At 44.0% G+C, this 19892-nt stretch overlaps 2 protein-coding genes across 2 annotated transcripts in view; one reads left to right on the forward strand and one right to left on the reverse strand.

Moving 5' to 3' along the window:
• Window positions 1-9247: 9247 nt before the first annotated feature.
• On the reverse strand, window positions 9248-12318 carry LOC147653750 (uncharacterized). Its single transcript, XM_086885315.1, has 4 exons — window positions 12007-12318; window positions 11407-11693; window positions 10842-11178; window positions 9248-10515 (listed from the first exon to the last, which is right to left on the reverse strand). Exons 1-2 carry the CDS (start codon window positions 12259-12261, stop codon window positions 11496-11498), a joined length of 453 nt encoding a protein of 150 aa, XP_086741441.1. The 5' UTR covers window positions 12262-12318; the 3' UTR covers window positions 9248-10515; window positions 10842-11178; window positions 11407-11495.
• Window positions 12319-15162: 2844 nt separating this feature from the next.
• LOC147653751 (uncharacterized) overlaps window positions 15163-19892 on the forward strand; it is a 162137-nt gene continuing 157407 nt past the window's right edge. Inside the window, exons 1-5 of the mRNA XM_086885316.1 lie at window positions 15163-15236; window positions 15605-15832; window positions 17422-17557; window positions 17833-17931; window positions 18076-18219. Coding sequence (XP_086741442.1) covers window positions 17520-17557; window positions 17833-17931; window positions 18076-18219 — 281 coding nt within the window. The 5' untranslated portion in view covers window positions 15163-15236; window positions 15605-15832; window positions 17422-17519. The remainder of the gene's footprint in view (window positions 15237-15604; window positions 15833-17421; window positions 17558-17832; window positions 17932-18075; window positions 18220-19892) is intronic.

Consider the following 19892-nt stretch of genomic DNA (forward strand, 5'->3'; position numbering starts at 1 on the left):
CTGCCGGGGCCTTTAGTGTCCCCCCTAAAGGGCAGACAGGGTTTGACTGCAAGCTTCCTTGGAAGGTGGAGGCAGGTGAATATTGGCCACCTTCTTCTTTCCCGCTGCCCTCCGTGCTCTTGCAAAGCCTGCTGGGGCACTGGGGCTCTCCATTGCAGGCAGTCTGGAGCTGCCATGCAAAGCCATCTCTCAAGGAGTCCCCAGGTCTCAGGTGCAACCTCAAGAAAATGACACAGCAACGTGTAGAAAACGTGAACTTTATTCACTTGACTACTTCTAAAATCTACAATCCAACGTTACTAGAAGACTATGGGGTAAGAATCTTAAGGCTAAGAAACTTCAATGCTTCAACTGTTTAGAACTGAACACTAAGGGAAAGGTCAACTTCTTGGGGGAAACGTGGTGGGGAATCGAACAACAACAGGGGTGTGGCTAACTTGTAAGGTGGGGAACGTCGCAGTGCCTGGGCTGGGCACTGGTCACCCGTTCCCCGTAAGGTTCTTTAGATGGAGCGCGACGCTGGAGGTCAGAGCTGTGGGGAGGTGCGGAGTCTCCTGTCACTGCCCTCTTTTGCTGCCGTCTTGGTGGTTGGCCTCCTCGGCTGAGAGCTGTAGCGAAGGTGCAGCCGCATCAGGTCACGGTTTTGCCTGAGCAGCTGCATCAACTTGGTGGGACAGCCGAGTCTTCGATGGCGGCGGGGCCCCGCACGGCCCGAAGGGCTCTGGAGATTCCGCTGCAAGGCAAAGCACAGGGATCCCCATGGAAGAGGCAGAGAGGCAGAGCGGGGCTGGCACCTGTGGGGCTGCCTTTGGCCTGGGAGACAGAGACTCGGGCCCAGTTGGGCTGGGCTGGCCCGGGGAAGAGGCTGCAGCAGGCAGAGCTCTGCCGCCTCTGCTTGGTGCTGTCCATGGAGCTCAGCCCCTGGGCCACATTCCCCAGCCAGGAGCTCAGGCCCCTTCTGCCGCAGGGCATTGGCCAAAGGGTGCCCAAGAGGCCCTCAAGGTCTGCCCCATCCCACCTGCCCCTGACCCCCCACCCCCTGCCTCACCTCTCCCCAGCGTCTCTGAAATCTTCTTCCAAGGGCCCATCCCATGGCCATTCCTATGAGGAGCATGTCAATGAGCAGGAGTGTCCTGGACGCCCACCAGAGGAGCGCAGAGTCCTTCTCCTCCAGGTCGAAATCCTCCGGAACCAGAGGAGAGGCACCCGTGCTCCTCTCGGGTTTGCTCACAGGGTCGAGGGGATGGGCCAAGAGCAGCAGCACGTAAAGCTGCAGCAGCGCGGAGGAGCCGTGAGCAGCCATAGTGCTCTGCCAGCAGCACCGAGGCTCTGGGCGTCTCTCTGCGAGCAGCTGTGCCTGGGCACTGGGGCGCAGCAACAGCTGGGGACAGTTGCCAGCCAGCGTGCCGTCCCCAGAGGCTGTGATGTCACAGAAGCACAGAACGCCCTGGCTGCAGAGAGCCCTGAGAGAATGTTGAGTCCAAGCTGGGAGCCATGGCGGCAAGCATGGCCAGCAGAGCGGGGCCCGAGCGCTGCGGCCTGGCTTGCCTTGCACCCGTGCCACAATGATGACTCCAGCAGCCCCTGTCAGGCCATTGCAGTATCTGATGGCCCACGCTGGGCACAAGTTCTTCCCAATGGCCAGCGTAAACCTCCCTTGGCCCAGCTTCCAAGCCTTGTTGGCATCTGCTCTCTCTTGTCCTTGCCCACCTGGCTGGCGCTGCCGTGTTGCTCGCTGGCCTGTCTGTGGGAGAAGAGGCTGTGCCAATGAGTGCTGCTCAACTTGGAGGCCATTCAAAGGAGGATTTGATTGTGCCTGCTGTGGGAAGAAGGAATATGCGTGCACATGGCCACTTCCCATAGGTTTTACCCCAGATTTTCATGAGCAGCTGTCCTAGTGAAAGTCAAGTCTGTTTTAGTGAGTATTTGAGGGCTTCCAGAGCACAGTGCCATCTCAGGGGAATTCTGCTGGTTGAGTTCTACTGAGGCTTTGAGATGAGTTGCAAATCCTGAAAATGTTCTCCTTGCCCAGGTAGTAATTTCACAGTTTAGACTGTGGGGATATTGATTGCTCAGTGTTGAGGACCTCATGTAACTTTCAGCCCCAGAAACTTTCAACCTCCAGTGATTGTCCTTGAGACAAAACCATTTGAAATCTTTTTTTCTGTGGACAGGAATTGCTTCGGTGTTACTTCACATCATCCATTAAAAATTTGATGCCTGGAACAAGTCCCGAGTGCTGTGTGATTTCCTTGGTCGTGTTCCTTGGAATGGCTTCCCCCCCATTTTCTGAAGCTGGCCCCAGAAAGGTCATAGATGGGTGAGAAGTTCTGAAGGGTCAAGTGGTGCAGATCTTTGCCTCCTGTTTCGAGGTCTGTGGTGAGCTGTGAGTCCAAGAGCTGATTTGAAGTGATGGTGAAAACACAATTGAACCTTTTTGCAGCAGGGTGGATGGATAGAAGCAAAGCACAGCACGGCTGGCAGCAGCAAATGAATTAAAATGCATCCCTGGAATATGTTTCTTGGATTGTTCTTCTAGTATTGTGGTAGTAATTCTGATGTCTGAGTAGTGAACAAGCAACAAGTAGTGAACACGTGATTTGTAGTCAGTTTTCTATTTCTTATGTAGTGGAGAGTATGGATGCTAGCTTTGGAGCAGGCTGCAGAGAGCTGCAGAAACTGCAGGCCCCATGGCCTATCAGTCCTGCCCGAGAAGCTAGCCTGGGAATTCATAGGAGGATTTCAAAACAATCCTCAGAGACAGAAAACAACTGCCAGGTGCTGTTTGTCTGTCCTCTTGTTTTCCTTGCAGGAGAAAGTCAGGGGGGTGGTGAGCCCCGCTGACCAATGATGGTGATGTAGCACTTTACTAAGCAATAAGAGTTTCCTTTCTGTACTTTCCACGTATCTGTCTATTAGACAAGCCTAGAGTAATAAAGTAGAGAAGATTCTCCTGTTGTGACTCCCTTGAGAGTCCGTGTCGTTCTTTCCCACCGTTCCCAATCAGAACGACAGAGGAGATTTTTAAGAATTGTGTTTTTCTCTCCTGGTTGAGGAATGTGTTCTTCACGGGCTGAATCTTCATATCACTTTGTTTTTGTAGAAGAGCAGTTTCAGCAGCAGATGATTCTCCTTGCCCTCCTTTTCATTTTTCTTGTCTGTATTATTGCCTGGCAGGTTAACCTTTTCAAATTGCGTGCTGCAAAACGTTGCTACTAAGGATAGTTGGTGTCCAAACAGGTTCTTTTCTCGCTTGGATTTCAACTATTGCAGGATGAAAGGTTTCTAATGAAGCTACAGAATTGCATATCACTGGGACCTTGACTTCTTCCCTGCTTGGATCTAGATAAAGAGATTCTTGCCAATTGAACTGCTGACATATTATGTAGAGATCAGGAGTGGCCACCACAAGTGGTACTGAATTCTTGGAAATGTGGTGATTTTTGTTAGAAATGATTTTAGCTTTGACAGTGCAAGCTTATCATATCCATCTGCATTTGTGTTCTATTAATCATGGGGTTTTGTATTAAGCATGGGCTTCAGTTTGCTGTCTTTTTGTCACTTCTTCAAATACCAGTTTTCTACACCTGCTGGCTTGTTCCTTCTGACTTCAAATGGTATCTCTTGGGCACATAACTTCATCTTATTGTGAACAGCGCAAAGAACATGTTTTGGTCTGTCTTGATTTGATGGAGTGATTGCTGTGGAAGGACTGGGAGGTTTTGTGGTTTAAGGTGAAAGAAGTTCAGCAGCCTTGGCAAGTAAGTGTGCCAGTTTACAAGGTGAATCTACAGAAACCCCCGTGCTTCAGCTGCAATGTACAATCTCTGAGGCTGCTGCTGTCGGGGTGCCTTTGTTCTGTTGGTTTGGGAACCCATATTCTACACAGCATCATTTGTCAGAACTCCATTTCACTTGTACAGTCCCTCTGTTTTCCCACTTCTGAATGATGGTTTTCTCTGTGCCTTTAACATGGGGAATTCTGGGTGATAAAAATAATACATATTCCATAATGTTTTACGTTTCCTCTTGGAGTTTTTTCTAGTTTTCAAATAATTACCTTTTGTTTCTAGCTGGGGGCAAAATGCATTTGCAGTTTCAGTGGTTTTTTTCCCAATTTCTAATCTTACTTGGGCACTAGATAAGGGAGAAAAATGCCCTAGTTTCATGGAAAAGATTCTGTGTTATTCCATGCCTTGAAATGAATTAAAATACGGTTCTATTGCTCTCTGTTTCATTTCTTCACTTCATTTGGTAGAGTTTAGAAATCTCTTGCCATGAACTAGGTAGTGCAGAGTGCCTGCCTTGCTGTGTTGAACTCCTGGGTGAGCATGCCAGGCTTAGTTTAGAGATTTGCTTTTAAACATCCCTTATTCCTTGTGAAATCTATCATTTGGTTTGTTTGTAGTTGTGTTAGAAGATAAAGAGGAGGGGGATCACCCTGGAAAATTTGTCATCTGAACTGAATTTGTACCCTTTAGGCCATCAGTGACTGCTCCTTAGCTTTCTCAAGGCATGAAGGACACTGGGAGTTCCTCCCAGACTCTTCTTTTGGGACAGCAGTCCTTTCTCTTTGGCTCCATGAGATGCTCTGCACAGGAGTGCTTGAGCTCTGAAGGGCAGGGGCATTCCATGAGGGTGAATAATAAAGAACTCCTGTAGCCTGAACTGTTTCCAACTTAACCCAGCAGAAGGAATTGTTTCCCAATTCTGAGTCTAATGGTGCTGCTGACAAATTGTGCAGTTTCAGAGCAGCAGTGCAAGATGTGCAAGGGGCTTGTGTGGAGGGAGAGCAGCAGCTTGTAACACTGGACCTTTGTCCCGTGGGCAGCTGTGCGGTTTTAAGCGGGAATGTTCCGGAGGGGTGTGGAATTGAAGAAATGTTTGGAAGATTTGTAGGTTTGTTGCTGTAGGTGTGAAGGGTGGGGACAAGTCTTGTCCAGTGACGGAGCAATGATTAGTTAAGGTACTGGGAGAGCATCTGAGGATGGTGTTGCTGTTGCATGTGATTTTTCTGGAGGCCATCTGATGCACACAAGATTTGTTATGACTACCAGGATTGCAACTAAACAGAATGCAGTCATTTTTCTTGTAATTTAGTGCAGCATCTTTTGATCCGTGATGAGCTGAAGGCTCAGTGCACAAGGCTGAAAGGAAATGGCACGCTCTCAAGAGATTTTGGTCTTTGCGGCTTCATGAAGGTGGATAGGACATAATTCCTTCGCTCATTGGAGCTGCAGAGTTTAGTTTGATCTCCTCTGTTTCTAAGCAGTGCTAAAAGGTGTTCCTTCCCTCAATTTTGATGGCAGCAGAGAGTCAGCTAATGAATGTGGATCTAGGTAAGGTTTGTGGAACAAAATCAAACACAATTGTCTGAAAAGCTGTTAGACATGCCTACAGTCAGTGTCAACAGAGAAGGAAGAGGTTAAAATTCCATCTTAATTTTAGAGCTCTTCCTCTCTTCTGCCTGCTTTTCCCATAGTGCATATGGAACCAGCATAGTTCATTTGATCCCTACCCCTGAGTGCAGCAGCTCACCTGCTTTCTGCTGCCCGCCTTTGCTTTCTTGTCAGATGGAAACACTGAAATAGAAAAGGTGATGTGACTTAATTGACTTCATTCAAATGCCTTGGCAATTGAATTTCTGTCTCTTGGCTGGATACTCAGCATCTCTAAGTGCAGAATCCTCCCTGGCACTGTATATCCTCGCCTTGTCCCTGCCACCACCACTCAAATATTTTCCTTTCATTGTAAAGTGAGTGAGATTTTACTTGGCTGGAATTCTGCAGTGCTGGGAATGAAGGCTTTTTCCTTCCTCATTTTTTTATAATGAATTTCTTTTTTATTCTATTCACACCTTCTGAGTGAGCCTTTCATAAGGGCTTCTGTATTTCACAGAGGCTACACCTATTTGGGCCTGAAGACTTTGATACAATTGTAATCACTTGGAAATGGAACCTGTTTGATTTGTATGGAAGGCAGCCATTCTCCCTGTTCCAAACTTCCTAAAATAGTTTATCCACGTTGAAAAAAAAAATACCTCTTGGAGATAGTGAAGACAGTGCATGATGGTGATTCCAGGGATGGATAAGAAGGACCATCACCTTCCTCACACCAGCAAACTTGAGACTAATAGTCAGGTCTGCAGTTCTAATTTTAATCCACAGTAATCTACAGACAATCCTTTATTATCTAAAAAAGCTGATACCGTTCAAGTTGGAAGCAAGCTGAAGTTGGAAGAGTTAGGTTTCTTCAAAGCTCTTGTTTCCAGCAGGATTGGAGAGCCTTTACCTTTTGTACCAGGAAGGTTTTAAATTTGTAATGCTGACCTTGCAAGTGGAACTTGGTGGCTCCATTGTTGCACTTGGAGCAGCCAGATGACCTCAAAGGAGAAGTGCATTGTTCTAACTTGTGTGGAAGCAGTGGCTTCAAATACCATCAGGAAGTGCTGGACTGGCAGGACATTGGATGGATGCTCTTAGGCCACAGAGCTGGAAATATCAGTTGTAGCCACATGGTAAGTCCATTTATGTAATTCCAAATCTGTTCCTCACACGATCTGTGCTCCTCTATTCCGTATCAGCTTGGTGAGGAGGTAGATGAGACTGTTGGGGGAAAGAAACACTTAAATTTAAAGCAGAGTAACTGTTCCATTATAAATGCTGAAGATAAACCTGTGAGGCTACCAAAGAAATCTTTCTTTGGCTTCCAGTTAATAACTTCAAATGGATAACAAATCTATGCTGTATAATCTGCTTTGAATGGATTTCCTTTGGAACGTGTGCTTCTTCCTGAATGACAGAACTGCAATATTTTCACACTTGCAGTTTCACCCTCAAATGGCCACAGGAAATGCAGCAGCTTCTGTTTTCTGTTGCTTCTGTTTGTTAATGCTTCAAGGTGTTGCTCTGTATTTGTCCCCAGCTGTCATGACCTTAGAAAGAGAATGTTCTAAAGATAGGAGTAAAAAAGCCAGAGAGCTCCTCCTTGCAGCAGACACGGGCAGCATTGGATCCTAATAGTTTTTGCAAGGCATCCTGATGGGGAGAGGCAGATGTCAAGAATGGCAACTTCAGCAGGTGTGTGGCTGCTTCGTAGCTTGGGCTGGATTCAGGAAGGGCAGTGTTCCAGAGAGCAAAGTCAAGAGTTTGAATCAAGTAAGTGTGAGGTGCCCAGAAAGGCAGGGCCCACACTGCTCATGTGTGTCGGGGGAAGGTGAGAATCAGGCCCATCTGCTCCTAGAAATGCAGGTTCCATCTTTAGCAGCCAAAGGCTATGCAAATAAATGGCTTCTATGTATTGGAGAGCATAGAGCATGAAGTTAGTGTTTCATGCAGTTGTTTGAAGGCAATATGGGATTCCAGAGCTTAGTGTTTGAATTGCAACTTGAATTTCCTTCTTTGCTGTTATTTAGACTGCTCTGAAGTAGTCATGAGAAGCAAAAATGAAAGGCAATGTTGTTTGATGGGGACTGTGGTAGGGCTTTCTTGCCAGATTTGAAATGGCTTGAATTGATTAAAATCTCCAGGTGAGGGGAAGGTTGTATCCATTCCTCTCTCTTATTAAAGCAAATTTTCCAAGAGGGATGTAAAATTGCAGTTGAGGGTTGGGGTGGTTTTTTCTTTTTTCCCTTCTTTCATGTGCAACCTAACAACTCCAATTTCGCAGGCCTATTTAACATTTGATCCCTAAAAGTCAGTCCTTTGCTTTGTATTTTGGGCACTTGTTCATCTTGGGGAATTTGTCATCTTCTCAGGGCATTGAAGGTCAACCAAATGCTGCAGGTTTCATTCTTCCTTTCATATGGTCTATGTCCTGGGGTTTGACTCTTAAGCAGAGCTATTTTTTTATTTTGCAGCCTAGCAGTTGTACGGTGGGGCTGTGTGCAGGTGAATTGACTTGAGAACGATGGGTAAATCAGCTCCTGGGAAGATGTGCACTGCCTGGCCCCGATGCTTCAGCATGCTTGAGGTCAGCTTGGCTGCCTCTGACTGTCTAATAATAATGCAGAATAACAGAATTAAGTATTCATTGTAATTGGTGATCAATAAGATTTGTTTTCAGCTAAGTCTGCGTGCTAGTTTCTAAAGCACTCCAGTCTGTTTCATCAATGACCTTTGTGGTTTTAGCTTAAGCTTTCCAGTTTCTGCTGTTGTTATTTTTTGCCCTGTCGCTGTGAGAGGAAGGGATGATGGCTGGAGGTTTGGCAGTCAGCGAGGGCCTGGCCACCACTGCAGTTCTGTACACTCAGCCTTGGAGATGTGATCAGGAATGTGCTGTTAGTTGCCAGTTTTGTATTGCAAAGACTGAGCATGCTGCCATCACTGTGTTTGATGAGTGAGTTTTCATTGGTTTGGTCCAACTCCAAAGCAGCCTTAATTTGAAGGTGGAATTCTTTGTGGATGAGGCTGTGAAGAATATGGTGTTTATACTCCCATCCTACGGGCAGTACGGTAGAACAACTCCTAACTGATTTGGTAATAAAGACCTAGTTTTTCTTCACTAAACCTGCCCTAGCCAAATTCATCAGCTGGTGATAGCTATCTCTGGAGTGGGAGTTCTTTATTGAGTTGATTGACAATTTAATATACTTTGTCAAGCTGTGTTGTTTAGTTTCTGTTGATCCAGAGACACCTGAGGCTCCTTTTGCTTCCTAAGGGATTAAAGTAGCAAGCACTTAGAATGAGATATTGGGAAGATGGGTGCAGGAGACTTTGTAATTTACTATGGAAAAACATAATAATGATGATGAATATTTCAGGTGGAAACGATAGCATTTCACTATATACTATGTGAAATGCTTTTATGTGGTTTTTTTCATTTCTCTTTTATTTTTTAATCCTGGATAAATTAAATGAGGCTTTTGGGGAAAGCATGAGCTGGAATTTCTATTGAGGTTGATAACCTCTGATTCTGCTCTCGTTTGTCTGTCTGCTGGAACTTGTAGCAAACTAGCTATGTCCAAGTTTAATTGTGTAATAATTATTTTTCAAATTGAGCCTTTCTCACTTGGTGCTGATGTATTTGGGGGAGGGAGGGGAATGGAGAGTAAAGAGCTCCTTTCATGAATACAATTGAAATTTCATCTTGCTGATTTGAGCCTTTCCAAGATTCAAGTGAGCATTGGATCAGGTTGGAACTGAGGGGATGACTCATGACTCTGGCATAAAAACTACATTGCATTCCACATATTAGGAGTTTTCTGTTGCCCACAAGAAAGTTCAGGAAAAAAAGACAAAAAGAGAAATGGGTTTCAAATTTCCTGTGCTATTTTCAGTTGACTCCTCTTTCTGGAGATGCCTTAGCAAGTGTAGGACATCTGAAAAACTTGGAACTGCAACTTTCTTGTTGAGGCTCTGATGAACATTGCTTCTGTCATCAAGTTCTTGTGTTCATACTTTGAACTTAGCTGAGTAATGTTGGTATCAGCAGACTCTACTAAAGCCATGCCTTCCTAATTAATAATGCATTCTTAATAAAAAAAAAAAAAATCTATTTCTTCATGTATTTAATTACCTAGTGAGTGTAAGACTGAATGAAGTTAATACCGTGCAGATTTCAAGCAAAACGCTGCTTTTTAATGTGCTTCAGTATAGGCTATGCACAAGTCAATAGACATGATTTTTAAGCTTCAGTTACCTTTCATTACCCTGTGCATATTCAAATTCAGATTGATGAATGCTGAACCAAAAGCAGACATCATAGAGTTAATTGAAGTTCTTTAAATTCAGAGGCAAACTATTTTCATAGCTTTGTTTTGAGGGTGGGTTGCTTTTGATGTCTGGGGTTTTTTTGGCTAAGGCAATGGCAAACATTTATTTATCCTGCTCCCTCCCCATTTTCCACCATCGTTGTTGCCAGTGATGCCTGCAGTGCTCAGTGGTCAATGACCCTCAGCCAGGGTGAGCTGCAGGAGCCTTACAGACGGGCCTGTTCTTTCTCCCAGTGCTAGAACAAGTGCAACAGCACAGTGCCATTTTGCTAAAAGCTAATATTTTTCCCAGCAGCTTCTTCTCCAGGCAGAATGAAATGCTTTCTTCAAGAGCAACCACATCTTTTCTCTGCCTGAAAGGTTGTGTTTGTTTGGGGTTTTTTCTCTTGCCTTAGGTGAGAGATAAAAAAAAAATGAAGAGGAAAGCCCAAGGAAATGCCAAAAGTACCACCTGGTAGTAATTTTGTGTGAGTGTCTCCATTTACACTTCAAACTTGCTCTTGGAGAACTTGGAGCTGCATTTAAAATGTATTTTGGTAGGTGGTCAGCTGCTGACTATCTGCATTTCTTCTTCCATTTCTTTTCTGTGCTTGTTTGGTATTGCTGCTGAATGTCCCCAAAGAGTAAAGTGGTGTGGAAGAGTTGAGGAAGCAGCTTTTGAAATTCTAAAGCTGATGTGTAGGTTTTGTTCCTCTTGGATTTTTAAAAGCAGGTATGTCATCCAAGTTAACTTTCTTCAGCAAGTAACAAGATTGTCGTCCTTCCACTGATGCTCTGTATTTTAACAGAGGTATTTGATGGTGCTGGAAAGGAGCAAGATGCAGAATGAGTTTGAGAGAAGTGATTTAAAGTGGGAGCACAGATGGTTGATTCCTAAAAATCAAAAAACGGATGTTTTGTTTTGTAGGAAAATGAAATCTAATCCTATTTGAGGGTCAACAGGATAAATACAAAGAACTAAATACAGATGTAGATACATATATACATATATGCGTGTATATATATATATATATATATATATATATATATATGTATAACCCCGCCCCCCGAAATCTATGAAGCAGGACTGATTGGTGCCATAGCCCAGGCAGCCTGTGGATCTAATTGCCTGCCTGTATTCAGCCCTTGCCTGGATGCCAGGGGAGACGTCTCTGGATTTGTCTCCAGACAGCTTTCCAGGGATGATCCTGCTCCTTTCCTGGTGCCCCAGAGTGCTGCAAGCCCCCCGTCCTGGGGCCATGGTGATGCCTGCCGGGGCCTTTAGGGTCCCCCCTAAAGGGCAGACAGGGCTTGACTGCAAGCTTCCTTGGAAGCTGGAGGCAGGTGAATATTGGCCACCTTCTTCTTTCCCGCTGCCCTCCGTGCTCTTGCAAAGCCTGCTGGGGCACTGGGGCTCTCCATTGCAGGCAGTCTGGAGCTGCCATGCAAAGCCATCTCTCAAGGAGTCCCCAGGTCTCAGGTGCAACCTCAAGAAAATGACACAGCAACGTGTAGAAAACGTGAACTTTGACTCCTTGATTCACTTGACTACTTCTAAAATCTACAATCCAACGTTACTAGAAGACTATGGGGTAAGAATCTTAAGGCTAAGAAACTTCGATGCTTCAACTGTTTAGAACTGAACACTAAGGGAAAGGTCAACTTCTTGGGGGAAACGTGGTGGGGAATCGAACAACAACAGGGGTGTGGCTAACTTGTAAGGTGGGGAACGTCGCAGTGCCTGGGCTGGGCACTGGTCACCCGTTCCCCGTAAGGTTCTGTAGCTGGAGCGCGACGCTGGAGGTCAGAGCTGTGGGGAGGTGCGGAGTCTCCTGTCACTGCCCTCTTTTGCCGCCATCTTGGTGGTTGGTTGAGGGCTGTCGCGAAGGAGCAGCCGCATCAGGTCGCGGTTGTCCATCAGCAGCTGCATCAGCTCCGTGGGACAGCCCTGTCTTCGATGGCGGCGGGGCCCCGCACGGCCCGAAGGGCTCTGGAGATTCCGCTGCAAGGCAAAGCACAGGGATCCCCATGGAAGAGGCAGAGGGGCAGAGCGGGGCCGGCACCTGTGGGGCTGCCTTTGGCCTGGGAGACAGAGACTCGGGCCCAGTTGGGCTGGGCTGGCCCGGGGAAGAGGCTGCAGCAGGCAGAGCTCTGCCGCCTCTGCTTGGTGCTGTCCATGGAGCTCAGCCCCTGGGCCGCATTCCCCAGCCAGGAGCTCAGGCCCCTTCTGCCGCAGGGCATTGGCCAAAGGGTGCCCAAGAGGCCCTCAAGGTCTGCCCCATCCCGCCTGCCTGACCCCCCACCCCCCTCCTCACCTCTCGCCAGCGTCTCTGAATTCTTTTTCCGAGCGACCATCCCATGGCCATTCCTATGATGAGCAGGTCGATGAGCAGGAATGTCCTGGCCGCCCACCGGATGCGCTCAGGGTCCGACTCGTCCAGATGACAATCCTCCAGAAGCAGAGGAGAGGCATCCGTGCTGCGCTCAGGTTTGCTCACAGGGTCGAGGGGATGAGCCAAGAGCAGCAGCACGTAAAGCTGCAGCAGCGCGGAGGAGCCGTGAGCAGCCATAGTGCTCTGCCAGCAGCACCGAGGCTCTGGGCGTCTCTCTGCGAGCAGCTGTGCCTGGGCACTGGGGCGCAGCAACAGCTGGGGACAGTTGCCAGCCAGCGTGCCGTCCCCAGAGGCTGTGATGTCACAGAAGCACAGAACGCCCTGGCTGCAGAGAGCCCTGAGAGAATGTTGAGTCCAAGCTGGGAGCCATGGCGGCAAGCATGGCCAGCAGAGCGGGGCCCGAGCGCTGCGGCCTGGCTTGCCTTGCACCCGTGCCACAATGATGACTCCAGCAGCCCCTGTCAGGCCATTGCAGTATCTGATGGCCCACGCTGGGCACAAGTTCTTCCCAATGGCCAGCGTAAACCTCCCTTGGCCCAGCTTCCAAGCCTTGTTGGCATCTGCTCTCTCTTGTCCTTGCCCACCTGGCTGGCGCTGCCGTGTTGCTCGCTGGCCTGTCTGTGGGAGAAGAGGCTGTGCCAATGAGTGCTGCTCAACTTGGAGGCCATTCAAAGGAGGATTTGATTGTGCCTGCTGTGGGAAGAAGGAATATGCGTGCACATGGCCACTTCCCATAGGTTTTACCCCAGATTTTCATGAGCAGCTGTCCTAGTGAAAGTCAAGTCTGTTTTAGTGAGTATTTGAGGGCTTCCAGAGCACAGTGCCATCTCAGGGGAATTCTGCTGGTTGAGTTCTACTGAGGCTTTGAGATGAGTTGCAAATCCTGAAAATGTTCTCCTTGCCCAGGTAGTAATTTCACAGTTTAGACTGTGGGGATATTGATTGCTCAGTGTTGAGGACCTCATGTAACTTTCAGCCCCAGAAACTTTCAACCTCCAGTGATTGTCCTTGAGACAAAACCATTTGAAATCTTTTTTTCTGTGGACAGGAATTGCTTCGGTGTTACTTCACATCATCCATTAAAAATTTGATGCCTGGAACAAATCCCGAGTGCTGTGTGATTTCCTTGGTCGTGTTCTTTGGAATGGCTTCCCCCTCATTTTGTGAAGCTGGCCCCAGAAAGGTCATAGATGGGTGAGAAGTTCTGAAAGGCCAAGTGGTGCAGATCTTTGCCTCCTGTTTCGAGGTCTGCGGTGAGCTGTGAGTCCAAGAGCTGATCTGACGTGATGGTGAAAACACAGTTGTCGTGGTTTTAAAGCAGTAACTGAAAAAATACTAGAAAACTTACTTATTTCTTGCTGTGAGATATGGATTAGAGCAAGAGCAAAACAGGCTTAAAACTTAAAAGGAATAAAGAAAGTTTATTCACAAAACTACAAGAATAAGAACACCAGAATAAACTTTCAGAAAACCCTTTTATCCCGCACTACCCAGCATTCCCTTGTTCACATGACAAGATAGAGACAAAAGACTTTGGAACTTTGGTGTTTAAAACAGTCCCAATTCTTGCTAGAGTCTCTTTATCAGTGTTTGTATAGAAACAGAAATCTTCTTCTGCTAATCTATGGAGTTTCTCACAAGAAAAATATTTCTGTTATAGTTTTCTATTTGTTTGATGCCGTCTGCCCGGAAATCTGCCATGAGTTCACTCCTCCCATTTCACATCACTCTGAGGTGTGTATGGGCCATGAGTCCTCTTCATCTGTCTCTGTGAGCTTCGCAGGAAAACAGTTTTCTCATTGCCCTCAAGGCCTCAAATCTTCACTCCACTCTGTTCCAGCGCCTCACTGTATCACAATTACTCTACTTTTTACTCAAAATCCACACTTTGAACACTCCATGCTTCCCAATATACTCTGTCATGAATTAAAGGAGTTTTTTTCAGAACATGGTTGTCCATCTCCATAGCTTTAAGAGAAAAATATTTCAGCTTATAAAGCATCTCCTTATTCTCTCTTCCCTATCTAAAACTTAAGCCTTGTTTTTGTCCTATATTTTTCTAATACTAAAAAAAAAAAAATCTGTGTTTTTCTAAAAGTGAAAAAAAAAAATAAAAAAATAAAGTAAAGAGTAGAAACAGAATAATATTTCTGAGAGGCAGGACATTTTTTAGTTTGTGTTGTCCGATGGAACAACAGTCACTTGAAGAAATTCCATATAGTAGAACATATCACATTTGTCAATTTTAACCTGAAATTTATTAACAGGAATGTCTGTACTACGAACATGTGTTAAGTATAGGAATATATTGCATGTTTTCCTACTTGTAAGAAGTAAATTTCTGTCTTTACAAGCTAACACCATTAATTTCAGCTCTTAGTTATTCCCATTGCATATTCTTTTAAACAGACTTAATCAGACAAATTTTGTGTTATTTAGCAAGTAATGCTTGGTTATTACTACAAGTTCTTGAAGTCATAACACTTAAAATTGCAGTACATATATATTATTCTTACTATGATGATGTGAGTTGGCTGCTAGTCATTTAACTATATATAAGGTCTTACTATTTCTTAGTGCAATTACTTAAAATAAGTGTCTTGGAAATTGTTTTTATTTTTAGATTTAAAACTGTTCTTACTAAAGTTGATTTGTTAAAGATTGGACAATGTATATTTAATAATTAATGTTCCCCAGTGATATTTATTGTCAGTCAGGATTCACTTTACAGTCAATAAATAACCTAAAAAATCTGAATTTTGTAGCCAGTTTTGTCTAATTCTTAGAGCAATGCTTTGGGAAATTGGAGATATATATATATGAATATAAATATGTATATCTGCTATATACCTTTTTTATGATGGTTTTGTCCTACTACTGCAAATGTTTCTTTTTGTTTGTTTTTTCCTAACATACATAAAATTTTCTTAACCATATTTAAAGCTACCAGCTTGTTATTCTGACAAAACCCTGTGAGAATAAATTATTTTTATTAATACTCTACATGTCAAAACCTTGCAGTCAGTCAAATAACAGAAGGAGTGTTCATTGTCTCTCTCCCCCACTGATGCTGTTCTAGGAGTTGGAGTTAGAAGATTCAGACATCAAGTGAAACAGTGAAAGATGATAAGAAAACACTTGATTCTCACAAGGTATTTCCTACTAAAAGAGATTGTTTTGCAGTTTTGTTTGCTCTTGACACTATTTTGAGTAAATGTGAATTCCTAAGACATGCTCAAGGCAATTAAATATTTATGCTCCCCAAACTCAATTTTTAAGCAACATTTTCTGTTTACAAGAATCAGGTTTGCTTTGGTTTTATCTCTTTTCTTTCAGGTTACAAGACAGATTTTTTTATTATTATTTTCATTGGGGGAAAAAGATATGTATTTATAGTGTTTGTGAAGACTTTGCTCAGCTGAAAAAAGTAATAGGTAACATGAGTATAACATTGTGTTCTTCCATATTTCTATTTTTAAGTCCTATTACATGTGATATTTTCCATTTTGCCTTCTATTAGGCCTGAAATTGGAAACTATTTAAAACCTAACAAACCCCGGAGTTTATCCCTGTTCTTTGAATAGCAACAGAAGTATGGCTGTCATGGTTTGACACATCAATGAAGAACAGCCTCTGCTCTGCAGCAGGTACTCAAGTGGAACTTTTGCAAGTGGGCTCTCATCAGGAGTGAAACACTGGCTGCTGACTCTGCTGCTTTTGGTCACAGACTGCTGCCTTTATGAACCAGGTTTGTCCTTCTGCCTCTTTTGTGTTTTATATAGACTTGATTACAAATGAGGCACTTGTCCTCTTAACCTGGGAGTTGCAGCAGGTCAGCAGCAGCAGGAGTTACTGGCTGCTTCCCATCAGCTGACTCCTTTTAGCCAACCCTTCCCATTTCCTGCGCCAATCCGATTTTTCCAAGCAATTAGGAAGAAAACTAAACCATAACTTTTACAAAATCACTTTAGGGAAGATGTTGCTTAATTGTTTGCTTCATTCAAATGAACACTTCTAACATTCACTTCTCTGAGTAAGAATGCCTTTTATGAGAAGCTGCTAAAAATAGGAATTTGAGAGCAGGGATGTTAAAAGTAGGGCCAGAGAGGAGCAAATTTGTCGCAGGGCAAGTTCTGTTTGCACTGAGGGAGTACTATCAATTTTGTCTCTGTCCTGTCTTTCACTGGTCCTGAAACAACAGTGCCTGCTTGAACAAACCTGCTCCTCAGGAGTGATTGGATCTGGTGCTCTGGGTGTTAGCAGCTGCAGTGCTGAACCACAGGCAGACATGAGATCTGACTGGATCACCCTTGCTAACATTTTCATGTAGAACCCATAACTCACTTGATCAGCAACACTTGCTTGAATGCTGCCTTTTGCCTTGGCTCTTCCCACTAAATAGTTCTTGAGCTGGGAAGTGGTCCTGATCTAAGAATCTGCAGTAATCTTTAATTCTGCCTTTATAACTCAGGAAACCACAGTAACCTTCATTTTAGAATGTGAACATTTTTTGGACAAACACTGAATTGTAGCTTCATTGACATGAGCTAAAGTAAGCTCTTTCAGTGGTCCTAGAGTGGTAGCTGTAAAAGGCAATCAGAGTGAAGATCCTGAATAATTTTCTTTTCCAGCCAGGTTTTAATGTATTTCCCCTGCAAATCAATTCATGTATCATAGAGCTCAATTACCTGCCCATAAAATGAGAGTTGTTGCTCAGAACTGTGGAATTAGGGTAACAAGAACTGTAATGATACACTAGATAAACACTGTTGCAATACTCTCTCAGCCCTGTTAGGGTATTTTAAATTTGCAGCAGATCTCAGTAAGGATGAGAAAATGCTGAGCTACATAAAAATGATGGAGACTGGAGGAGAAATTAGCCTTGCAGTGTTCTACAGTCCCAACATTTCCAACCACCACACCTGGTAGTGAAAATGCTGGTTTGTATTTGAAAAAAAGGAACTGCAATCAATCAAATGCACTGCCAAGTATAAATTAATTTCTGTAAGTCAAGTCCCTTAGGAACAATTCCTTAATAAAAGATCTGTTTCAAATCTCCTAAGTCTTCTAAAACCAACCCCAACAAAACACAGAAAACATAGTGTCTTTATTTGACCTGTCCTAGACTTCATTTATTTATTTACAGTCTGAAGGATGAGTCAAGTACCTGCAGTGGTGCCTTTAGCAATGCAAAACAAAATATTTTGAATATTCTTATTTAGCGTTCCAGTTTTAATGAGCTTGGAGCATAGTGAAGGAGATCAGATGTTTGCAGGTTCTGGATGAGGGTAGAAATAATTAAAAAGCATCTTGAAAGTAACATCATATTTTTGTCAGCCATCTCTTCAGGGACTACTTTAAATCCCAGAATGTTCAAGAGCCATCATCACTGTACAAACAGAAGCTCCAACTGAACGAAACCAGAAGAAGTGGATATGGCAAATTCTCTGGTCCAAGTGGTGATATTAATCTGGTGAGGCTCTGGATTCCCATTTCAGACATACTATCACAGCTTAAATATAGGAAAAAATTGGGATTTTACTTTGCTGTGGTCTCTTTTTGTTTTGCAAAATATGTGATAGTTAATATATGAGTAAAATCTTGTATAAAAACAGGTTTGTTTTTTGGTTTTTTTTCTAACAAATAGCCAAATGCATATTACCTGCCTTGCTGGAAAATAATTGAGGTCTTCCTCTAAGAAATTTTTTCTCAGAGTGCCTTTCTTTGTGATTTGTGTTCTTATCTTAGGAAGATACAGGAGTTGCTCATTTTAATGCTGTCCAGCAGACTATTCCATGCTTTCTCAGCTGTTTGGATCTGCAGTTCAGGATTGGACCAAGAAAAATGGTGATGGGATGAAATTATTTTTATTCTTAAATGAGGACAATTCCATTTTTAAACATACACATGTGCTTCCAATGCTTTCAGTAGTCAAGGATGAAATTTTGAACAGACATGAATTCCTCAGTCTTTGTTTCTTTTTCCCTGAAGGATGGAATTTGGACTTTGCCCACCAGTGCAGTCCTTGCTATGGGCAGATGTTTCTTCTGTTCTTCTTACCAGCAGTAGGAGTGGTTGGACACTGAACCTCAAAGAAGAGGGAGCTAACATCCCTTACCTGGATAAGTCCCACAGGTAAGCACCTTGGAGAAGTTCTTCAACCAAAACCAGTTCCTGTAAGGCTTTCCAGCCCTTGACAGGAAATAAGCTGATTCCTGCAGGCTGCAACATGAAGACTTCCAGACTGAAGTGAGCATCCTGCTATAAGGAAGGATTTGGGAGTAGTGAGTCATCATTTGTACGGGAAATTAATCTGTGATTTTTATTTATTGTTTTTTTTCATTTGAAGTAACATCACATCATCATAGAGAGACATTGTCTGTCATTTCTGGTGTGGATACCTGAATAACTCAGCTAGACAGGTAGCATGATAAGGCAATACAATGCAGATATTGAAAGGAATTTTTTGGATGATTTTTTTGTTAGTTCAAGCTGCAGTCCCTGATTTATTCAGGCTTTGAAGTACCATGCAAGCCTTTCCCACAGAAGAAATTCTGTTTTATGTAAATAATGCACTGTGCAGTAAACTAGAAGAAAGCAGGGAGCATAGAGCATGAAGTTAGTGTTTCATGCAGGTGTTTGAAGGCAATGTGGGATTCCAGAGCTTAGTGTTTGAATTGCAACTTGAATTTCCTTCTTTGCTGTTATTTAGACTGCTCTGAAGTAGTCATGAGAAGCAAAAATGAAAGGCAATGTTGTTTGATGGGGACTGTGGTAGGGCTTTCTTGCCAGATTTGAAATGGCTTGAATTGATTAAAATCTCCAGGTGAGGGGAAGGTTGTATCCATTCCTCTCTCTTATTAAAGCAAATTTTCCAAGAGGGATGTAAAATTGCAGTTGAGGGTTGGGGTGGTTTTTTCTTTTTTCCCTTCTTTCATGTGCAACCTAACAACTCCAATTTCGCAGGCCTATTTAACATTTGATCCCTAAAAGTCAGTCCTTTGCTTTGTATTTTGGGCACTTGTTCATCTTGGGAAATTTGTCATCTTCTCAGGGCATTGAAGGTCAACCAAATGCTGCAGGTTTCATTCTTCCTTTCATATGGTCTATGTCCTGGGGTTTGACTCTTAAGCAGAGCTATTTTTTTATTTTGCAGCCTAGCAGTTGTACGGTGGGGCTGTGTGCAGGTGAATTCACTTGAGAACGATGGGTAAATCAGCTCCTGGGAAGATGTGCACTGCCTGGCCCCGATGCTTCAGCATGCTTGAGGTCAGCTTGGCTGTCTCTGACTGTCTAATAATAATGCAGAATAACAGAATTAAGTATTCATTGTAATTGGTGATCAATAAGATTTGTTTTCAGCTAAGTCTGCGTGCTAGTTTCTAAAGCACTCCAGTCTGTTTCATCAATGACCTTTGTGGTTTTAGCTTAAGCTAAAAATCTAGTTTCTGCTGTTGTTATTTTCTGCCCTGTCGCTGTGAGAGGAAGGGATGATGGCTGGAGGTTTGGCAGTCAGCGAGGGCCTGGCCACCACTGCAGTTCTGTACACTCAGCCTTGGAGATGTGATCAGGAATGTGCTGTTAGTTGCCAGTTTTGTATTGCAAAGACTGAGCATGCTGCCATCACTGTGTTTGATGAGTGAGTTTTCATTGGTTTGGTCCAACTCCAAAGCAGCCTTAATTTGAAGGTGGAATTCTTCGTGGATGAGGCTGTGAAGAATATGGTGTTTGTACTCCCATCCTACGGGCAGTACGGTAGAACAACTCCTAACTGATTTGGTAATAAAGACCTAGTTTTTCTTCACTAA

This window comes from Cyanistes caeruleus, chromosome 4 (genome assembly GCF_971803275.1).
Source record: "Cyanistes caeruleus chromosome 4, bCyaCae1.hap1.1, whole genome shotgun sequence".
NCBI lineage: Eukaryota > Metazoa > Chordata > Aves > Passeriformes > Paridae > Cyanistes > Cyanistes caeruleus.